General features: G+C 48.0%; 2 protein-coding genes and 1 long non-coding RNA gene across 35 annotated transcripts in view; 2 read left to right on the forward strand and 1 right to left on the reverse strand.

Annotated features, from left to right (window-relative positions):
* GNAS (GNAS complex locus) overlaps positions 1–21128 on the forward strand; it is a 71724-nt gene that overhangs the window by 36276 nt on the left and 14320 nt on the right. For 12 of the 29 annotated variants that reach the window (XM_015430003.2, XM_065523351.2, XM_005569459.5 and 9 more), the window contains exon 2: positions 20176–20248. In XM_015430003.2, the coding sequence (XP_015285489.1) occupies positions 20176–20248 (73 nt within the window). Of the gene's footprint in view, positions 1–13744; positions 13919–14087; positions 14112–15990; positions 16445–16573; positions 16790–20175; positions 20249–21128 lie in introns of those variants that run through there. The other 17 variants (XM_045363216.1, XM_065523355.1, XM_045363219.1 and 14 more) reach the window with 5 other exon arrangements.
* LOC107126444 (neuroendocrine secretory protein 55) overlaps positions 1–21128 on the forward strand; it is a 64321-nt gene that overhangs the window by 36276 nt on the left and 6917 nt on the right. For all 4 annotated transcript variants that reach the window (XM_074005620.1, XM_015430017.3, XM_015430018.3 and 1 more), the window contains exon 2: positions 20176–20248. The gene's annotated coding sequence lies outside the window, so the exon portion shown is untranslated. The remainder of the gene's footprint in view (positions 1–20175; positions 20249–21128) is intronic.
* Positions 1227–13400, reverse strand: LOC123567160 (uncharacterized). 2 transcript variants are annotated; one of them, XR_010578759.2, is made up of 3 exons: positions 13155–13400; positions 9420–9578; positions 1227–7614 (listed from the first exon to the last, which is right to left on the reverse strand). It is a non-coding gene; the product is annotated as an uncharacterized lncRNA (long non-coding RNA). The 2 variants fall into 2 exon arrangements; XR_006689952.3 differs by having other exon boundaries at positions 9420–13400.

Consider the following 21128-nt stretch of genomic DNA (forward strand, 5'->3'; position numbering starts at 1 on the left):
AAAAATTGCCACTGCAACAGGAATGCCTGAATTTTGTGTTCTAGGTGATCATGGATGAGCACATGGCAAATCTGAAAAGTTGATTTGGCCCCAGGCCTCCTTACCTCCCTGCAGGTGGCTGTGTTCTCTTCAGTTAATCCCATTAGCTGGCAAAGGCTTATGGGGCTACTTTTAAGGGACATTTGCATTTTCATAAAGAGCTTTAGAGGCCCAAAAGCCCAGACAGTCACATTTTTAATAGTGGGATTCTTAAGAGTAGCATTCTAACAAGAGGCATTGGGGGGAACAGGGGAGGGCATTTGGGCAGTCACCCCCCCACACACTTCTAGTTCCAGCCCCATACCCTGTTATTCCCAGCCCAAGTCTATGGCTGCCTAGCAGCCCTCAAAGCAATGAGTTGACTTTCTTCCACTGTGATCCCAGGACACGCAGACCTCTCACACCACATCTCCAAGTAGCAGCATACTGCTTAGTGCTATTCTGCCTGGCAGCGCGGTACCCCCCCCCCCCCCACCCCACTCAGTGGCAGTAAGGTTCAGATCGCAGCCTTCAGGGTGCCTGACTCATTCCAGCTCCGGTCGATAATGACAAGCCCCATGTTTTTCTCCAGCGTCCATGGCTATGACACATAAAACAGTCAGGAAATAAAAGAGGCTTGAGTACTATACGGTTGCTTTGCTTTCTTTAAAAAAGAAATATAATGTGAAGGGCATAGGGGGAAGGAGCAAGGAGGCAGGAGGCCAGGCCAGCAAATAAGCCAGCAGCAAAAAAACCTTGTTGTTTGTTACATAAACAGCTCCCCCCACTCCCCCACCCTCCCCCCCAACTGTACTGCGGTTATATCCTTAGGAAAAACTGGGGCTTAGTGGAGCTTGGGTTGATTTCACACCTTAGCTTAGAGTTAGTCAGAGGTGTATTAACAGCTAATGATTCCATTGAGGGCCGCCCAGATTGCCATCTTGACTTGCCAGATATTAGCAATACCCTTACAGAAACCCAAAAGCCTGCCAATTAAGTTCCCCAGTGTAAGTTAAAAGGGGCCTTTCTGAGATGTGTGATCTTTAGGAAAAGGAAATTAAGCTAATTTTGAAAGCTCCTGACACTCGAGTTTCCTTATAATGTAAGTAGGTGACAGCTGGGATGAATATCATAGTCCCTCCCGTAATGTGTATGTGAATAGATGTCATGGATTCTAATGGCAGAGTTCAAAGTCACTCAGAGGGAGGGTTTTTGTTTTTTAATGTCAGCCACCTGAAATATTTTCAGAAAGTTCTGTGATGGCTAACAGGATTAGAATGACATTGTCACAAAATGATATGAGGTGTTAAAAAGACCCCTACACGATGCGTGTCCACAGCACACAAGAAGTACCCCCCCCACACACACACTAAGTATGACTCAGTAAGAGTGAGGAGGAGAACATCGAATTATATAAGTTACAGTTTTATTTCAAACACACAAGCACGTAGGCCAGCAGTGATAGTAAACACGCAGGCACACTTTCCCTCTGAGCATGAGAGGCGTTTGGATTTTATCTTCACAGATGCAGAACCTCTGTACTTACTTCTAAATAGCTTCCTCCTGACCCTCAGCTAAGTCAACGGGGAGAAATCAGCCACCAAGTTTTGCTAAATTGTGTACCATGACAGTGACTTGTATTTAGGAGACCTTGCATGTATCTAAAGCCCAGAGATAGCCACCGCCACCGTTCCTCCTGATGAAAATGGCCTCACCAGCACCTTGCTGCAAACAGAGGCCAGCTCAAAACATTGATTTTCTCCCCATCCTCGCAAGGTTAGGATTCTGCTTAGAACTCTCTGCTTTAAGCTAAAATTTCCATCACCAAAGAGCCTGATTTCAGGCAGAGAAAGAACCACTTTAGCAAATGAGAGAAGCAAAGAGGAGTGGAGAAGGAGAAGGAGGGTCATTTCAACAGCAGCAAAACTCAGCCATTTTCCCTGACAGCACTTTAATTATGATGAAAGAACAAGATTTTTTTTTTTTTTTTTTTTTGGTTTTTACAGAGGAGGCTTATGGTGGGGGGAAAGGAGGGAGCCTCTGAAAGAGATGTGAGCTGCCAAGGTACAGAGTGCAAAGTGGCTGTCACTGCCAAATGACAGATGCACTTGGAGAGGGTGAGAGAAGCCCTTCCCTGAGCCTGTGCACCAGTGGCCCATTCTGTGGGGGCCCAGGACTAGTCAGCCAGGGGCAAATGGTGAATAGGATAGCCCAAAGGAGCCACCTGCTACTGCCAGCTTTCCCCTTTCCTTCTGTGAGATTTTAACCCCGGGGGTGGTTCTCCTCTGCTGTTATGCTCTGCTCCACCGGCTTTGAAAGCCTTGGAGGGGTTTCAAGTGGTCACATACCTTATTGGTGAAAAGGATGTTTTTCTTTAAAGTCAGGTGCTAAGTCAGGTATGAGGTTGAAATGAACACTCAATGGCTTCAGAGCTGGATAAAGGGACAGAGCCCAGGAAGCCCAGGACTGACGTTCTGATGGGCAGAGGCCGGCTATGGTTTAGGAATGGGGAAAGAGTTGGTGCACCAGATGTTAAGAAGCTACAGTCAGCTCAAGCAAGAACGAGAGAATGGCGCTGTCACTGACTTCCCACCTCTCGGCCTTGCCCGTAATCCCTGCTCTGATCCGAGGCATGGGGTCCACAGGAGGTACCTATTGTGTTGCTATAATGCCCACAAGTGGTCTGAGGATTCTGGGCTGGTAGTGTTTAGAAAGAGATAAAAGTGAATCCTAGACTCTCACAGCTGGAAAAAGCCTTTCTCCCTGGGAATGGGAAGTAACAAAATGCGTCCAGGTTAGCTGTGGATTCCTTAGAGATGAAGGGAGCAGAAAGGGAGGAAAAAAAAAAAACACACAAAACAAAAAACAAAACAACAAAAAACATAGAAGGTGCATTATTTTGTACTTCCTTTCACCTCCCTCCTTGGTTTTAGGGCTCTTTCGTGGCATGCAACAGGAAGTGCAGGCTGTGTTGAGAGCCTCTGGTGCAGACTTACGCAGAGCACAAGAGATGATGTGAGCCTGCTTGTCTGGGCTGCGTTTGTGTAACTGAATTACACAGTATCTATGTTAGAAGTGATGTCACCCAAGAGAGCCCCGTGGCCTTGAACTAAACACCAAGGGGCATCAGGCCCCGGCCCCAGGAGGCCTGCTATGCGGCAACTTCTCTGAACAATTTGTGATTTTCTGTTCTTATTCCCCTCACTAAATTGTCATGCTGCTAGAGACACTTCTAATTTGATGGTTATTAACAGGCAGCTGGTAATGAAACAGCAAGGACTTAGGGCTTTGCAGTAGGTGAATTACGGACATTTACAAGTAAAACAACGTTATTTCTTACATTTAGCAAGAGGTTTAACAAGCAAAGTGTAACATCTGCAGAATCTTACGGGAGGAGGCAGTGGTCTTGAAATCGTGAGGCAGAACTGCAGGGATGGAGATATCGCCTTTCCGTAGAACAACTGCAATCTCCCCATCAGAGCCGACTGGAAATACAAATTTGCTCCTATCTCCATGCGTGGTGATTCTGCCTGCTACAGAGATGGAGGAACAGTGATCTTGCTGATTTTAATGGACCCATTTAGGGAAAAACACTTAAAAAATATGTGAAAATGCATTTTCCCCCTATTTCTCCTGGAAAGCAGCATTAGGGTCCAGCAGTTCTGTCTGGAAGCAGGGAGATGCAGGAGCAGCATCCTGGCTTATGACCGTTTGGCTGCTTAGTGGTTTTATTTTAGAAAGAGTTTTAATTCAGAGGCGGTGGGGGGGGGGCGGCACGGGGGGTGAGAGAACAAGACAAATCAGATGTAGAGGTTTGCAGAGCCTGGAGGCCAAAGGAAGCCCACTTTAGGAGACCACATTTTCAGCATCAGAATAAGTAAAGTATTTGAGGATTTTTGTCTCCTCTTAAAAATACGCAGTTTGGAAAAGGAAAATATCCAGGCTCTTTTGAGAAACATATTGAGGTGATCAGTTAACGTGAGGTGGTGGTGATTGTAATGTCGGAAGAATTGGTCTCATTTTTCATGTCACAATTAATATTGTTTGAGATTAAATAGCTTCTTAACTTAGACCATTTACATTTTACAGAGCACTAAAAAGCAAGCCTCCAAGCCACTTTCTGGCAGCACAAAGCCAAATAAATGGGAACAATATAACCTTAAAAAGATCCATTCTTTCACTTGTATCTTTGCTCTGGCCAGTATCGAGTCATTTAGCACAATCTAAAAACTCACATTTTTCATTGCTAGAAATATGTAATTCTTCCTACTATTCATTGCCTGCAAATTTCCTATTCTGGTGACCTTTTTGACTTGGATTTTTGTCTTCTTGACAACAAAGCATCCAATCAATTTGATCAAAAGTTCAATCGTGAAAAAGCATCTGGATGTTTTGTCTACAAACAACCAGTTTGCCTGAATATTTGAGAGGATCAGCTCAGCCAACCACCTGTCCCAATGTCACCCCAACACAACCCAAATGCACTCAGAGGGGCACGGAAGGAAGGGTACACACAAACAAGGTGTGGGGGGTCTCACTTTCTCTGCTGCAGCCATCTGAAATTGGCTGCAGAGGAGGGGGAAAATGAAGCAGCAGACTAGTCCTTCTAGGCAGATGTGGAGGGAGAACCGTGTGGAAAGAAATCTTTATGGCTAGACTCTCAGCAACATCACTGTCAGAGTCTGGTGCCTGCAGCCATCTTAGAATTTAGAGGAAGCCGAAGGCACCTGCCTGCATTTTGTCTTAGGTTACAACCAGCTCAATCCAGCCAGCAAAAAATAAGGGTGAGAAGTGTTTTGCTTTTACAGAAAAAGAAAAAATTTCCATGATTCTGTTCCTTGAAAAAAAAGCTGACCCTCCCCAACCCAAACCTTTTATTTCAAAGTCACCAAAACTGAGACTAGATCATCTCTCTCCCTCTCTCTCTCTTTCTCATGTGCATAGTCAATTTAGACTCTCTTGGCTGGACTTTTTCCTGATCTCTCAGTGCAGTAAAAAGTCAGGCAGATGAGGGAGGAAGAGGACAAGGAGAGGCAGGGGAAGGAGCAATGGCTCCTTGGCACATCTCCCTTTGCAGTTCAGTCTTACACAGTCCATTTCTATTTGCAAATAGCTCAGCCCAAAAGAGGGTATTGATATGACCCCCAGATGCTGTTCCTAATCCGTCTTGCTTATTTTCCCTCTGGGGCGCAGGCAGGGCAGAACCCAGATATGATCAGACCTTCAAAGCGCAGCCTTGATCCTTTATTTTTCATGTTACAGTCACAGACCTTGAAAATGTGTTTTCAGCAGTTTACCACATACCGAGAATTTCAGGAAACAAAAGGTCAAGAATTGATGACTTAGATTTATTAGTAGTCCCATTAGGCAGACCTCAGAATTCTAATGATGGGTCTTTGCTAGACAAATCAATGTCATGTTTCTAAAAGGACAAGAGTGACAGCTGGCTGATTTCACAGAATTATCAGGTATTGGGAGGAAGGTTAAGTTCAAAGTAATTACTTTCAATTACAATGATGTTCTTGTTTGTTTCCCTGGGGTTTTCATGCTGCTAGTAGTGTTTTTTTTTTCTTGCATTTGCATATTTGTTGTTTACTTTACATATTTTAGAAATTATCCATCTTTTTTTTTCTCTCAAAATCTCTTCTACCTTTGGCATCAATTGTAGAAACTAAATGTTTGCTGTAGAGTTCTATCCTTTAATCATAGCTTTTTTTTTCTTTTTCTTTTTTTTTAAAAAAAACAAAGTTCTCTTCTCTGCCTCTCTGCCTCCCCACCCAATAAACCTAGTGGATGTGTAGTTATGCCAAGTTGTGGAAAACACATTTAACACATTTAAAAATGTGCAAGGTAAATGAAATATAAAAGTATGTTATACCTAAGATTAAAATATTAATTCGATTTGGGGATTTACTAGTCAACATTTTGGTTTTATATGCATTCATTCAACTAACTCATGATATCTTGTTGAAATGATGCATTTAAAATAATTACTGATTAAAAGAAAACTAAGGAACTTTTCAGGCTGAGAATGACATTAAATTATCCTGTTCTTGAGCGCCTCTCAGAGGCATGGGTTAAATAACACTAGAATATGAATTTAGGGTCATTTAGGCTTTTCTGGGCTTTGGTATGCCTCCAACGGTTATGAGTAAAAGGAGTAGTCCTTTAACTTGGAGATTAGATGTCTCTGGGTCCCAATTAAGTTTTATACCAATTTCCTTTGTATGGTTCGGCTATTTGGCACCATCTTGGTAGAAGATAGGGATCCAGGGCCTTTGCTATCAGTGGAATGGATTGAGGAAAGCTTCCTCATTTATAAGTCTTGGCTTGGCAAAACATAGCCTAGCCTTCTTCCTTCCCTTTCCAGACCAGGGCACCACGTGGAGATAGCGCCGTTTGCTTGGGCTGGCCTTGGACATTTCAGAGTTCCCCTCTTACTACATGCTGACATTATTCCACAACTCCCCATGTGCCTTCCCTCACTGCTGCCAAGTGCTCTTGAAAGTCAGCCACCTTCCTGGGTGACTGCTGCTTTCTTACCTCAGGTTAAATCCATAGACCCAGTGAAAGTTTTCCCAGGGGCTCCCATACCTAAGGGTAATCATACTTTCTATATGTGAAAGGCTAGTTTTCCAGAGTTTTTATTTCTTGATGTTAGGTCACTGCAACCCTGGGATAAAAATAGATGTAATTAGCATGTTACAGATCAGACTCTGCACTTGTAGCTTTGTGCCACTTTCTCTAATAATACCAATCTTGGTGACACATTTCCTAGAATCCTGGACTTGCTTCAATCCCTAAAATCCTCCAAGAGCTGAACTGTAGGACAGACCTGTTTGCTTTAGAAGCTAGAAGGGTTCGGTCCCAATTAGATTGTCTCTTTTCCCTGCCTTTCTGGACATTGCAGGTCCATCTCCATTTTCTTGTTTTTATGATCAGGGAGCAACGGCTCCATTCTCCCCTAAGGCTGACATTTTTGTTGAAGGCTGAGCACACATGTCTTCCGTCCTTGTGGCAAAAGGCCCTTTCCTGGCTGGCTCCAGAATCCTCACCAGTTAATTGGGAAAACATTTGAGTTAGGCATCACAATTTCAGCCGAGCTGGGCAAACAACGAGTACACCTGTCACTCGAGCCAGTGTCCAAAACTCAGCCCCACGGATCACAGCTGTAGCGTTATTTCAGCATGAGCAATTCAGTATTTAATGTTCCTTAGAAAAAAATAAATCATTCCAAGCTGCTACTGTTCACCTGTTAACTCTTTCGGGATTTCATGGTGGTGGGGGTGGAAGTGGGGAGTAATCTATAATTTGCTTGGCTAGCAGAGATAATACCCCCTTCCCAAGTCTGTCTTTTAAAAGGCCATTTCTTACATAATGGAGAACAGGGGCTGCAAAAACAATATCCTCTTGATCTGTGTCAGCCACTGCCTTCCAGAATGAGAAGTTAGATTTTCTTCTTTCGTTTCATTTATATTTTTACCTGCGCAGCACAGGTACTGCTTCCTACAGTCGGCAGCTTCCATTTCTTTCCTCTTTCCATGGTAGCTTAAATTAGCCCGTCATCATCAGCAAATCTTAATTTACAATTAAGTGCTGGGGAAAAAAAGTTCGTCATTAATCAGACCTCATTTTATGTAAATGGCCCCCAAAAGCAACACACATTTTTAATCTGTCCTGCCGATAGCTAAGCCCTTCTGTCATTTGGGTCCTAATAAATGAATTGGCCATCTGCAATTAATCTGCATAGTACAAATCATTGGAAGGCCGAGTCTGTCTGCCTTCTGAAAGAAACTGGCTATATTTAGTTTTTAAAGCAAGTCTGCTTTGTGTTCTTTGTAAAGTCAGCGACATTCTTTCAATTTTTTCGGTGTAATTAGCACAAAAGGAGCCGTAATCTGAGAAGGTAGTAGAGACTAAGGCAACCGAAAAACAGGAATGTTCAAGAAAGCGGGCAGAGGCAGCCTTCCCAGTATTGGGCAGCGTGCAGAGACCCTGGGACGTGGCTGCGGGTAGAGCTGAGGTCTGTAGCTCACAAAAAATCTCCTTTTCATCTGATCCCCAGACTGGTTGCAAATGCTTGCAGCTTGGGCTGAATAATTTTCCCCTTCTCATAACTTCCAGTGGTCGGCAAGGACCTTAGAAAGACACAGTGCCATCTGGGCTCTGCTGCTGAGTGGGCTCCTAACAGGCCAGTGAGAGTTCTGTGCACACTGCCAAGCCCTCAATAAACTGCTGAGTGGGAGAGCAGAGGGCGCAGCCCTGAGCTCCCCAGCAAACGCCTAATTTCGACCAACTGGAGGCTAAATGGAAATCAAGCAGAGGAAGGCTGCGGTGGCCGTGGGGAGGACAGTTGGAGCCCATGTGAAAAGAGGGGGCAGCCCTCCACTTTGGGAGCTGTGCAGCCTGTGCCCCAATGGTTAGTTCCCTCCTCAAAATAAAAGCCAGGAAAATAGGTGGAGCTAAGCGATAATTACACATTTTTCAATTTCAACTAAAACGTGTGGACAAACACAAAACGATGAAAAGGTATCTGCATTTCTAGGTGAATTAAATGTGTGACTAATTATGTCACGTTAATTGCTTAATTCCTGGTTTACCAACAGCAGATGGAAGTGGGACTGGAGAGGGGGTTTTAGCTCTGAAGGCGAATGACACCTGAGGCCCAGTCTGAATCTCAGTTCTCCCAAACTGAGGCTAGTTCCTAATGGCAAGGCTGTTTGAAAATGATCACCTACATTTGGTTGGCAGGTAGATAAAATCCGAAGATGTAAAACTTCTATTTAGCAGTTGTTTCATTTGTGTATGTCCACAAAGCAGCATTTAACTAAATGAAATGAATTGCCTGATTAATCCAGTGTTTTTAACTGTCTAAACTCCAATTCTATGGAGCTAAATTTGAAGAAGTGAATACTATGAAAAAACTCCTAAAATCTTTAAAATAAGAAGAATTAATGGGTTTCTTTTATCTAAGGAAATTAGTCCCTCAGAACTCCTGACTGGTCTCAACATCCCATCTCCAGGTGCACCAACTGCCTCTTATTTTTTCCTGTTGTCATTAGTTTTGTAAGATGTTGGATCAAAGTGTCATTTAAATAAGGCACCTTGTAAATAAGTGTGAAAGTGAACTGGTCCGTGTCTATTTTTAACTAGTCTCCCTACATTATTCTCCATCCTGGATGAGTTTCCATCTTCAAGGCCAAGTTAAAAGTTCTAAGCAACAGGTTTTCCCATTACCTTAGTCCTCATGAAAACTTTTCCCCAAGGGAAGTGAAGGATATTTCAGTTTAGGAAAATTAACTTTCCTGCTGTAGAGTGGTTAAAACTCTTAAATATTTTTTTGTACCCAATTAAGAACTCCATTAAGTGGGTCCATTGATCTGTTATTGATGTTGATGTACCTCAAAGAAAATGGAGCTTCCTGTCTTCTCCTGGATTTGACTTTCAGTTTTGGAATTGTTGAAGCTGCCGCCTGTGTTTTGCTGATGGGTCTGCCTTTTGGTCCTGCTAGTGGGTTTTCTGCTCTCTGTTGATATCCAAGTTGTTTGTCCACCTAGAATCTTCAATGAAGGGTAACATGTGCATCATATCATTTAGGCTTCTAAAAGGAACATAAGTAATACATGTCATCTCTTTTTGTTAGCTTCCCGCTTCTTAAGGTAGATGGTGGCTTTGTTAGAAGTCCATTCCTGCCCACTCTGGGGCTCATGGGGATGTGGTGAGAAAGGCATTGATGGCCTGGGGAATTGTCCACAGAGACCAGGAAGCCTCTCCCACAGATGGTGCCTCCCCATCAGAGAGTCAGGAAAGATCAAGAAGGGCTGCAAAACATCCTCGTTGCCCTTATATTGCCCTTATATTGTGTGCCATGCTTTTAAGTAGATGTTGGAACAACATCTCAAATCCACTGACTCAAGGAATTCGGTCCAAACACACTGGCCAATGTACATCCACATTCTGTTTGAATTAGAGTATGTTCTGAATTAAAAACAGATCATTTTAAAATTAGTTGATGGATAATAAATAGGAAAATGTCATATGGCCATGTAGTTAACTCTTCAGTAATTGACTTCAAGTCTTCTGAAATGAAGTTTTACATCATGTTTAGTTTTGAATATAAGTTTAGGGTTACTTTGTGGTTGGAGTTACTGACTAGTGAATATGACAAGAAAAAAATGTCCTAGATAATCACTACATTCGATTTCTAAGAACTTTTATGGTCTAAAGTAATAGAGCCTTCTTACAAGGATTAACTGGGACTAGGAAATGCTTTTTACAATTCCTTCTTTCATCATCTACATGACATAGACTTTGACATTCATTTGCAATAGCAGTTTCAGTCATTCTAGCTAATTAAAGTGCAGAATGTGCTTTGAAGACAGGAAACACTGTGAAAGTGCTAAATACTATTATTAAAATCTTCCAGCTAAAGTTTCTGTTTCAGTGGAAACCTATTTATTGTTTCCTAGGCTATTAAAATAATATTATAATTATATTTGCTCTGAGCTCTTGGAAAACAACTTAAAATGACCCCAACTAATGAAGGGCCAAGGATAACATTCTTGTCCAAAAACTGAGTGACATCATTAAGCAGAACACTATTTTCAAGATTCTAAGCTGTAGCAAGTCCGCTGCTTCGAAAGGCAGACAAGGCATTCTTACTCAGAAAGGAGGATACCCAGGGGCCAAGAACACAAACTGCCTTTATCACCACGAAGCTGACAAGACCACAGAATTCAAACCCTGATGTGGGACGTTGTTCCTTGTTGTCAATATGGAATGTTGGAAAGAAATGTTTTGAGGCCGTATCTCCGTGTAGTGTGTGACACGATCTGTTTAACCAATTTTTTTCGTTAGGTGACCTAGTGTTTTAGGTTAGGGATGTGTTATGATCTCAACTGGCTGGCTTGGGCACGAAGCAAGTCTCCTGAGCCACAGATCTGTGCTCTCTTCGGGCATTTTATACCCAAGATATTCTGCCCTTTGACTCTCCCTGAAATCTCCATAACTCCCTTCTCTTCCTGAGCCAGATGAGGGGCCCCTTCCATTGGAAAGCTCTTTCATCTGGACTGTTCCAAGAATTATGCTAATAGATTGCCCCACTTTCAAAGCATAAACTAGGTACTTAAAACAGTAATGATCAATTAAAATAAATGACTAACCCATATGAAAAGGTCACACATGGTAGCCTCCAAATCTGAAAGACTTAAAAAAAAAAAAAAAATCACAACTTTTAGGGCCTTGAGAGGTCAAATTTGAGGCCAAAAGCTCAATAAAATCTCTTCTTTCACTTTGTGTGGAGTGAAAACAGAGAGCCTAGCTGGCCGCAAACCAGCTTGTGTTTCAGCGCTCTGGGTGTCATTTGCTTACCTGTAAACCCATGATTCCACCTGCTGTCATTTATTTACAAAGTAAATGCTTTATTTATTCATCAGTAGTCATAATAAAATATAGGTGAAACCTACACTTAAAACATTTTTGTTTTCAAGAATGGCCTCATAGATTGAGAGCTGAAAGGAGTAAAGCCTGATCTTGCGTTACACATTTCTAGGACAATAGTCCCAATTGTGCCTTGCCTAGAACGCATGTTAGTATATGACATGGGGCAGTTTCACTCCTTTTAAAGTTCAGGTGTGATACTTATCTAAAAGGGGAAGGTGGTAATGGAGCTCAGAGATTTCCAAATAAGGAGGCTCTTCATTATATTCATTGTATAACTTTGTAGCTCCTGGCATAAGTATCTAGGTTGTATTTGTTACTATTTACCTTACCTCTTAAAGACAATGTATCTGTGCTTTGCCACATTAGAAGCAGGAAGGAAGATGCTTTTGAACAAATGGAGCATAACAAAAATTTCTGGCCTATTCTTCCCTCTTACAAGTCTTTAACAATTTTTAAAAGTGACAATCAAATTCAGCCAGGAATTTTTAATTTACTATCTAAAGATATAGAACCTGTGCCATGTCATCAAGCGATTCTTTCCAATTTAGGTGGTGGATGACAGTAAGCCTTACTTTCACTGTTACAGGCAGCCTAAGAATCATCGGTCCTGAGGCCTTACTGCTGAGCTTTCCCGGGAGCACATTCAGGTGTATCTGCACAATATTTTTATGCATCTTTGGTTAGGTGAAAAGCATCAACCTAGGACAGTTCCTTTGAGCATTTTCAAAAGAAGGTGTATTTTTGTGTGGAAGAGAGGCCATGATCAGGAGTGTGACAAAAACCTGGCAGCAACTTTTCAGCCGAGTTCGAGAAAGTCAGGGGTCTGCAGCAACCTAGGGCAGGACGGCATCTAGGCTGCGCTTCCTGTTCTTAATTCCAAGTGTTGTTTGGTGACTTTGAATCGCCCTCTGTTGTCCTTTCAGGTTCATAAAAAAGAGGCCTTGTACAATGGGGGCAGTGGTGTACCTGAAGGGGCCAAGAAAAATAATATGTGGCATCTTCATCTGTCACACCTTTTCTTACTCGAAGTGGAGCAAACTGGGGGAAAGGGGGGAATTTCAGTCATCCTGTTGAATGGCTAACAGTGTCTTTTTATTTTCAAAGCTAACTTAAAATGATACAACAGTTTGCTCCAGGCCTCTGGTGGTATCAGCCGCCCCATACCCCTGGGGACTGTTAAATGTGTTTCCATTTATAAGTAGACTTTTCTTTCTTTCTCCTTCTCCATCCAAACATCTTAAGTTTCATGGACTCTGTTAAGAAGTCAAAGAAAAAGTTGGAAGACAGTTTGTGGACTTTCCATATCTGGGTTTTCCGGGATGTAGGCCTGTGTCCCATCAAAGACACTGCTCATGTCTTAGCTTGATTACCTGGCCGCCTCGGCTCACCTGGGCACATGGTGGGCCGCGGAACCCGCAGGCACCAAACATTTATTGAATGAATAAACTGTATCCCAGCAGACACCACGGTGGCAGCAGATGACCCAACCAAGGTCCCAGGAAAGGCGGGCTGGGGTCAACTGGTTGAAAATTTGCTATCCCTGCTCCTAATCCCGTGCACTGCTAGATCCTAGTGTGGGGCGGGACACTTGAAAGTTTTGAAAGAACCCTCAAACAAGTTCACGTTCCGTAAACTACTTTTCCCTCTGTTCCAGAGCCCCCAGGGCGCCCAGGCCAGGCCGCCACCTCTCCCACCTGGGAGGACGCCTCGAGCACCGACTCCACAGCCACGGCCACCTCTCCTCGGCTCCCGTGACACCGGCGCGCCTGCTGCTTCGAGCAGAGCTACCTTTGCACTCCCATCGCACTTTTCTCGTCCGAAGATAAGAAACTCCGTCGGGCGTCGCAAATAATTCGAATTCGGCTCTCTGACACCTACCTCGGCGGGCGCGCGCCGCTGGGAGGGCGGGGTGGGTGGCTGGAGGTAAGGAGGCGCACAGCAGGGGTAAGCGCCGCCGTCGCACACTTTGCACGCCGCCCAGGGCTACACCACTCACCGAAAATTGGGAGGCAGGTCTGGGAGGCGGGGTTGAGCGCCCACCGTCTTGGGCGCACCCGCGCCCCCCGCCATCGCGGCCCGCGAGCCCCTAGCCCACACCCGCGCGGTCCCCGCACCGGCCCGCACCCCCAGGGTGCGCGGCGGCCCATTTGGGTGCGTCCCCGGTGGGCCGATTTTTCGCGCTTCCCCTTCGGTTTATAGGGGCCGCTGCTATGGGTCGGTCCTCTGAAGAGGCTGGGGCGTCATCGGGGCCGGTTAGAAGCGCTGCTCCCCGGCAGGGACACTCAGTCGCGTCGGCACCGCGGAGCGGGCTGCGTCAGGTGGCTGGCCGGCGCGGCGCTCCCCTGCTCTCTGGCTCCGGGCTGCGGCGCCGCGGCTGGAGCGAGCCCCTGTCCCGGCGCGGGGCGGCGGCGGGCGGCCGGCAGGCACTGCCTTGCGTGTGAGTGCACCTCACTCACATGTAAGTCGGGGAGCGCCGGGGCCTCCCGCGGAAGTGCGAGTCGCCCGGCGCGGGCAAGAGCCGCCGGGTCCGGGACAAGGCAGGGGCGCCCGGGCGCCGCTGCCCTGCCCCGCGCCTCCGAGCACCCCCCAATTCTCTCTCTTTTCTTTTCTCCATTGGCGTGCCCAAGAGCCAAACCAAGGAGCGCCTGAGGGTAACAGCAGACTCGTGCCATCCGCGCCTTTGCACTTTTCTTTTTGAGTTGACATTTCTTGGTGCTTTTTGGTTTCTCGCTGTTGTTGGGTGCTTTTTGGTTTGTTCTTGTCCCTTTTTCGTTTGCTCATCCTTTTTGGCGCTAACTCTTAGGCAGCCAGCCCAGCAGCCCGAAGCCCGGGCAGCCGCGCTCCGCGGCCCCGGGGCAGCGCGGCGGGGACCGCAGCCGAGCCCCCCGACACGGGGCGCACGGGGGCCGGGCAGCCCGAGGCCGGGGGCAAGCAGGGCGCCCGGGCCAGGCGCGAGCCGAGCTCCCCGAGGTGGCCGGGCCACCATGCTGAAGATGGCCATGAAGCTCAAAGCCCGGGCGGCGGAGAGCCAGAAGAAGACGGCCGCGGCGGCTGCCGAGGTGGCTGCCGAAGCTGCGGCGGCGGCTGCGGCGTTGGCCGATTCGAGAGAGCCGCTCGCGCCGCGGAAGAGCGGGGACCCCGAGAAGTCCGCGAAGAACCCCAAGAACCCGGCGCGGGAGGCACCCCCCGAGAAGTTCCTAACAGACAAGGAGCGCAAGAAGCTCGAGAAGAAGCTGCTGGAGCAGAGGCGAAAGGAGGAGAAGAAGAAGGAGAAGGAGAGGAAGAAGGTGGAGAAGATGCTGAAGAAGAAGAAGAAGGTGCCAGAAGCCCAGGAGGAGGCCAGATACCCCGAGGCCGCCGCCGCCGCGGCCGCCGCCGCCGCCGCCGAGGGCGCCGAGGAGGGCGCCGTCGGGGGCGTCGAGGAGGGCGCCGCCGCCGGGGGCACGAGTAGGGCCTGGGCCGAGTGGGACACGGACTCGGGCGACGAGGACGACGCCTACTACGCGGCGCCGCGTGTCGGGGGCATCGTGTGGCGGCCTGGGCCGATCAAGGCAGGCGCGCTGAGCGCCCACCTGCCCCTCGTGGTGTTCCTGTTCTTTTCGGTGCGCAGCCCCTCGTGGGTGCTCAACTTCCTCCTGCAGAAGCGCACGGAGGAGGGCCGCGGCTGCGGCTTCGTGTTCGGGGCGACCTGCTGCTTCCGAATGTTCCTGGGCTGCGCCTTCTTCTCCTACTTGGGCGGCCGCGCCAAGCGCAGAGGCCGCGGACGCTCCGGGGCCAGCGGCGCCTTCGGCTCGGGCCATGGCGCCCGGCGCCGGGGGCGCGAGGAGCGGCTCATCTAGTCAGACCCCCCACCCCGCCACCGCCACCGCCACCAGACACCACCATCGCTGTGTAGTGTGGGTTTTTATTCGTGTTCGTGTGTGTGTGTGGACACATTTTCCTTTTCGGTTGCTCTGTCCTTTGGTTCGTGCTCGCCTCGCTTTTTCCACACTCCTGCTCTCTGGCTCTCTGTGTCTCTCTCTCTTTCGAAAATTTTCCTAAGTCCGGGCGCGCACTCCCTCCCCTTCCGCCCACCCCGGCCCCTCGGCGGCGCCCGCGGGAGGGGGAGGAGGCCTCGGGGGCGCCGGGCGACGCGGTCCGGGGGGTGGAGCGTTGGCGTCGTGCGAGGGGTCGTCACTGGCGCGGAGACGCCCCCTCTCCCCCCTCGGCCCGGCCCGGCTGCGGCCCGAGCCTGGGGGGTGGGGGGCGTCTCCCTGGCCCGTCCCGTCCCCGGCCGGGCGCGGGCGGAGGGACCCCCTCCCCGGGCTCCCGGGGGGCCGCCTCCCTCCGCCGGCTCCCGCCCTCCCAGCCGCCGCCGCGGCGGCCGCGGCCGCTCCTCGGCCCTCCTCCTCCTCCTCCTCCTTCCACCCCCCTCGCCGCCGCCGCCTCCTCCTCCCCCCGCCTCCCCCCGCCCGCCGCGGCGCTTTTGGCTCGGGGCGGCGGCGGGGGCCCGGCCGAGGCAATAAGAGCGGCGGCGGCGGCAGCGGCGGCAGCAGCTCCCGCAGCTCCTGCTCTGGTCCGCCTCGGCCCGGCGGCGGCCATCAGCCCCCTCGGCCTCGGCTCGAGGGGCGGGGAGCTGCGCGCGCCCCTCGGTCCGACCGACACCACCCTCCCCTTCGCGCCCGTCCGCGCGCCCCGCGGCCCGCGGCCCGCAGTCCGCCCCGCGCGCTCCTTGCCGAGGAGCCGAGCCCGCGCCCGGCCCGCCCGCCCGGCGCTGCCCCGGCCCTCCCGGCCCGCGTGAGGCCGCCCGCGCCCGCCGCCGCCGCAGCCCGGCCGCGCCCCGCCGCCGCCGCCGCCGCCGCCGCCATGGGCTGCCTCGGGAACAGTAAGACCGAGGACCAGCGCAACGAGGAGAAGGCGCAGCGTGAGGCCAACAAAAAGATCGAGAAGCAGCTGCAGAAGGACAAGCAGGTCTACCGGGCCACGCACCGCCTGCTGCTGCTGGGTAAGGGCGGGCGGGGGGCGCCGGCCCCGGCCCGGGGGCCCCAGAGGGGCGCCCCGCAGGCCGCGCGCGCCGAGCCCGCCCCCCGCCCCGGGCGCGCGCTCCCGGGCCCCCTGCCCGTTCACGGGCTCTGTCTGTGGGGGGCGAGGCCGGAAGGGGGACCCCGGGGCGCGGATTCGGCCGGGCGGGGGCTCAAAAACGGGGCGGGGGCCGTGGCGACGCGGGCGCGGGTCCCCCTCCCCCGGGCCGCCCGTTCTGTGTGTCTCTTGCTCTCGCTCTCGCTCTCTCCCTCTCTCTCTCTTTCTCTCTCTCTTTTTCCGCGAGGCCTACACGACGCCAGGGGTTTGGGTGCGTGTTGAGGAGGGGGAGGGGGAGGCCCATGGGGCTCCAGAGACTGCGACAAAAAGAGGGTTTCGGGGACAGGAAATCGGGTGGCGGGTAGAGGGAGGGGGACCCGCCTCCGTGGGGTGTGAGATTTGTTGGGAGAGGGAAAGGGGGAAGAAAGGGGCGAGGAGAGGAGGGGGTGACGCTGGGGGGCGCCGTGGTGGCGGAGGGGGCCTCGCCAAAGGGAGGCTTTGGCGGGGAGAAGTGGCCGAGGAGAGTGGGGGGGCTGGTGACATCAGCCCCTCGGAAAGGATCGGAGCGGTAAAGGTGGTGCAGTGGGGGGGAGGGGGCGCAAGGGAGTCGTGGCGCCGGAGTCGGTGGGGGGGCGGCGAGGGGAGGAGGGAGGGCGGTTGCCGCTGGGCGCGACTTGGTGCGTTTCGGGCAGGACCGACTGTGTGTGCGCGGAGCAGACGTGTCCCGGGCCAGGCCGGGCGGTGGAAGGAGGAGAAGGAGAGTCAAATAAAATAAGACCACCCCCCACCACCAAAAAATGGATAGAGTTAGTACGAGAAGTGCCCAGTGAAGCCAAATGACACGTCATTTTACAGTATGACCTTTTTTTCCCCTTCCAGACTTGCAGGCTTTTTCAAAAGCAGAGCGGAGAATTAATTGTAGCAGCTGCCCCCCCCACCACCAGCGCCCCCCCAACACTATTTTAATAAACCATTAAAAAAACACATTTTTCTGCTGGCTGGCCACATTGAGAGTGCTTTGTGAAAAGAAAAAACAAAGACATTCACAAATCAGATAAAACTGGAGAATGACATTTGTCTGTAAATGGCTTCTTGGTCTGGAAATGGCGTGGTTTTTTTGGGGGGGGTGGGTTTGTCCTTTTCAAGGTGGGAGGGGGGATTGAGAGTGCTGTAAGGAGAAGATTTCCTCCAGGTGGGAAGAGATAAAAAGACATTAATTAGTTGTTTATCAAGTGACATTTATTTGTTTGGTTTTGGGTTTTTCTTTTTTTTTTTTTGCGATTTTTCCTCTGGCAAAAAAATAAAATTAAATTTAAAAAGGTTATAAGGAGATGGCCTTTCCTCCTTTTTTTTTCCCTTAAGGTGCTGTTTTGGGGGGAAAAATTTTAAATGGCCAAAAGAATTACACAGCATTAATTAAAAATGGAAGTTTTCCACTTCCTTGATAATTTGGCTATCTGAATAAATTTGTGAATTTGCTAGGTTAAGACCTAGTTCGTGGTCACATTTCAGCAAAACAGCTTGAGTAGAAAGAAGAAAATATAAAAGGCCGTTTTTTGTTGTTGTTTTTTCCTTTGGTGGCTTTTGCTTTGCTCTTTTTGGATAGGTCATGACTTTGTTCTCCTGGGTCCAGATTTATAAAAGAAGAAAATTACTAATTAAGTGAAAATAAGTGTCTTTGATGTTTATGCATTTGCAATTTCAGTAATTAAATGGTACATGTGTTGCTGTCTTGTCTAAAACTTTTAAAGGCAGAATTATGCTGTTGGGATATTATGTGTATAACTTGATTTCAAAGTATAAATCTGGAAAAGTCTAGAATCTTTTCTGCGAATGCTATCTGAATACTAATTTAAGTCAAGTGTGATGCTAATGGTATCTTAAATTTCCAACACCTTTTGTGCTGTGATCACAAAGTCTCCACTTAATTTGAGACTGTTACTCAGAACACACCTTGCGTCACAGGGGCTAATCTAAATGTCCTAGTCTATATGACTACATTACATCATGAAGTATTGATTGCCTCTGGCCTAGGAATCTGCAGCTTAAGCCAGTGACACAACATTTTGCATTTTTCAATGGTGATTCTCACCAAATAATGCCTCCCCCCAAAAGAGGAAACCTAATAATGCCCCAAATCCTCTTTTTACTCTATCTTAATGACATAAAAATTAAGTGAATTAGAGAACTTACAATGATCTTAAAATAATTTTTCGGCCACATTTCATGAATGTGGAAACTGAGGCACGGATCTGTTTTTGCCTGTAAAAGATACGTCCTGTAACTGTTAACACAGTTTAGCACTTCTGAAATTAGAATATTAGCGATCCTGCTAAATATTACGTATTCTCTTCATGGCCTCTCTTAATAGTGCCATTTATATTTTTAATTTACCAAAGTTAGGCTCATTAAGATAGTGTTTGCTTTGAAATCAATGTTTCCGTAGAAACTAATTTTAACTTTTACAGATATTGATTATGGGCTTGTGAGAAGGCAAGTGAAGGAGGAATGCTCTGCTATCTGGGCATTAAAACAAAACAATACAATTAAAAGTTAAAAAGAAAAAGGGGTGAAAACAAACAGATTTGTGTGGAAGGAGGGCAAAATATTCACACATAGATGATCTGTTGGAGAATGTGCATCGCAAAAAAGAAGATGCAAAATAGCCATCCTCCCTCTAGCTTGATGGAAATGTGTTTTTTCCATGAAACATATATGTATTTTTACAAATGAAAGATGATTTAAAATGGAGGCATGTGTTTCTACTCTTTGAGTTGGGAAGGGCTTGGAATCCTTCAAATTCAGTAGTTCCCAGGGATAGTTTTCCTTTTGATTAAAGTTTTGTTCTTGTATTACTTTTTACTGTTACAGTTTACCTAATGCTAATAGGGTCTCAAGAACTGTATTTCATATTAAAGTGTGGTTTTTCCAGAAGATGACAGATAATTGATGGTCTCCCCTTTTCCTCAGCAACGTAGTTGTACCCAGAGGGAATTTATCTTTAGAAAGATATAGTTTGTGAGGAAAGAGGAGTATGGCTAAGTGGATAAAATGTAATGCAGTTTTAGGGGTGGATTTTTAAGTAGCCCAAGGGGTAGGAAACCTGCACAGAAAGAAGCTGCGTTGTGAAAATGTTTAGAAGGAAAGTGCTGCATCGCTACGTGATGTGGAAGAGACTGCAGCGTCTGGGCATTGTTGGGAATCCCGGGTATTTTAACCATGAAACATCTGACAACGAATTGTGTGTCTAGATACGTTTATATGTGAATGTTCATGTATCAGGGATTCAGTTTCACAGTTTTAACTTCAATTTTCTTGTTTACCCCGCAAATGACAAAATTGCGTCATTCCTTCTCTTTGCCCCTTTCCATCACCACCCCACAATTTTTTAAACAATCAAAAGAAAAAAACTAAAACCAGCAAACCCTGAATTCTTGTTTGTTATTTTGGTGGTGAAATACTGCAGGTAGACACTGAGTTGGACATTGATTTCCTTTTCTCTGCGTCGAAATGTCAAGAAAAGTTGCAAGTCTATGATTTTGTGTTTGGTTTTTTGTGTGTTGCTTCTATGGAAAAACAAAACAACAACAGCAGTCCTCCCTGCCCAAAGTGTTAAAATGCCTCCTTCATAACCTGAGACTTACTTTCGTTTTCTAGGTGCTGGAGAATCTGGTAAAAGCACCATTGTGAAGCAGATGAGGATCCTGCATGTTAATGGGTTTAATGGAGAGTAAGTGTCAAATCTGTGCAGGGGCACCAAGTAAGAGGAACAGACTTTATACTAACCTTTAGGAAGTATAGGTAGGCTTTAGGGGCTGGGCAGCCAGTTTTCACTTAATTTTTCTGGATTTACATATTAGAAAATCCTGGGAAGGGCTCTTTAGGGTCCCCCCCCCTTGGGTCTTTGGTGCAGCAAATACTACTGATGAAAGCACCAGTGTTTGTGACAAACATCTCCCTATCCCAAGAAAATCATGCCTGGTTGCGGGGGATGCTTGACAGCACTTGGCCCCGTGACAGCCCCTCTCTGGGCCAGGTCCCTGCCACAGCCTCCAGACATCACTGCAGTGTCTTCAATGTGGCTTTGGCCGCCCCCTTGTCCTGCCCATGCTGGTCACTGCAGATTCACCCCACCCCACCCCACCCCACACAGATTTCAATGTAATGAACCAACACAGGATGTTTTAGGAAACATCGTTTCCATAATATTCTCACCAGAAACAGATTTGGAAGTGGCAGCCCGTGTTTATAGTTTGTAATTTTTTTTGTCCCCCTTTAAATTACCATTATGAGCAAATCATTGTTTCTCTTTAAAACAAAAAGCAAATCAGTACCCCTGCCTAAGGAAAAGAAAAGGGAACTTTTATGTAAAGGATGGAAAGACTGGGAGTTAGGCACTCCCAGCCTCACTGAGGGGCATTTTTGCCTTTGAAAAGTCCTCCCAGGTATCCTGGTATAGTGCAGTGTGGCAGTCCGGTAGCGGGAATGAAGATTAAACGGGAGAGACTTTATATTAGACCTGTGAGACAAGTTAGGAAGCCCTGCCTGGCATGAGGAATGCAAACAGGGAGCATTCAATAAATCGGGGAACTTGCTTTTCTCCCCAAGAC

This window comes from Macaca fascicularis, chromosome 10 (assembly GCF_037993035.2).
Source record: "Macaca fascicularis isolate 582-1 chromosome 10, T2T-MFA8v1.1".
In the NCBI taxonomy this organism is placed as follows: domain Eukaryota; kingdom Metazoa; phylum Chordata; class Mammalia; order Primates; family Cercopithecidae; genus Macaca; species Macaca fascicularis.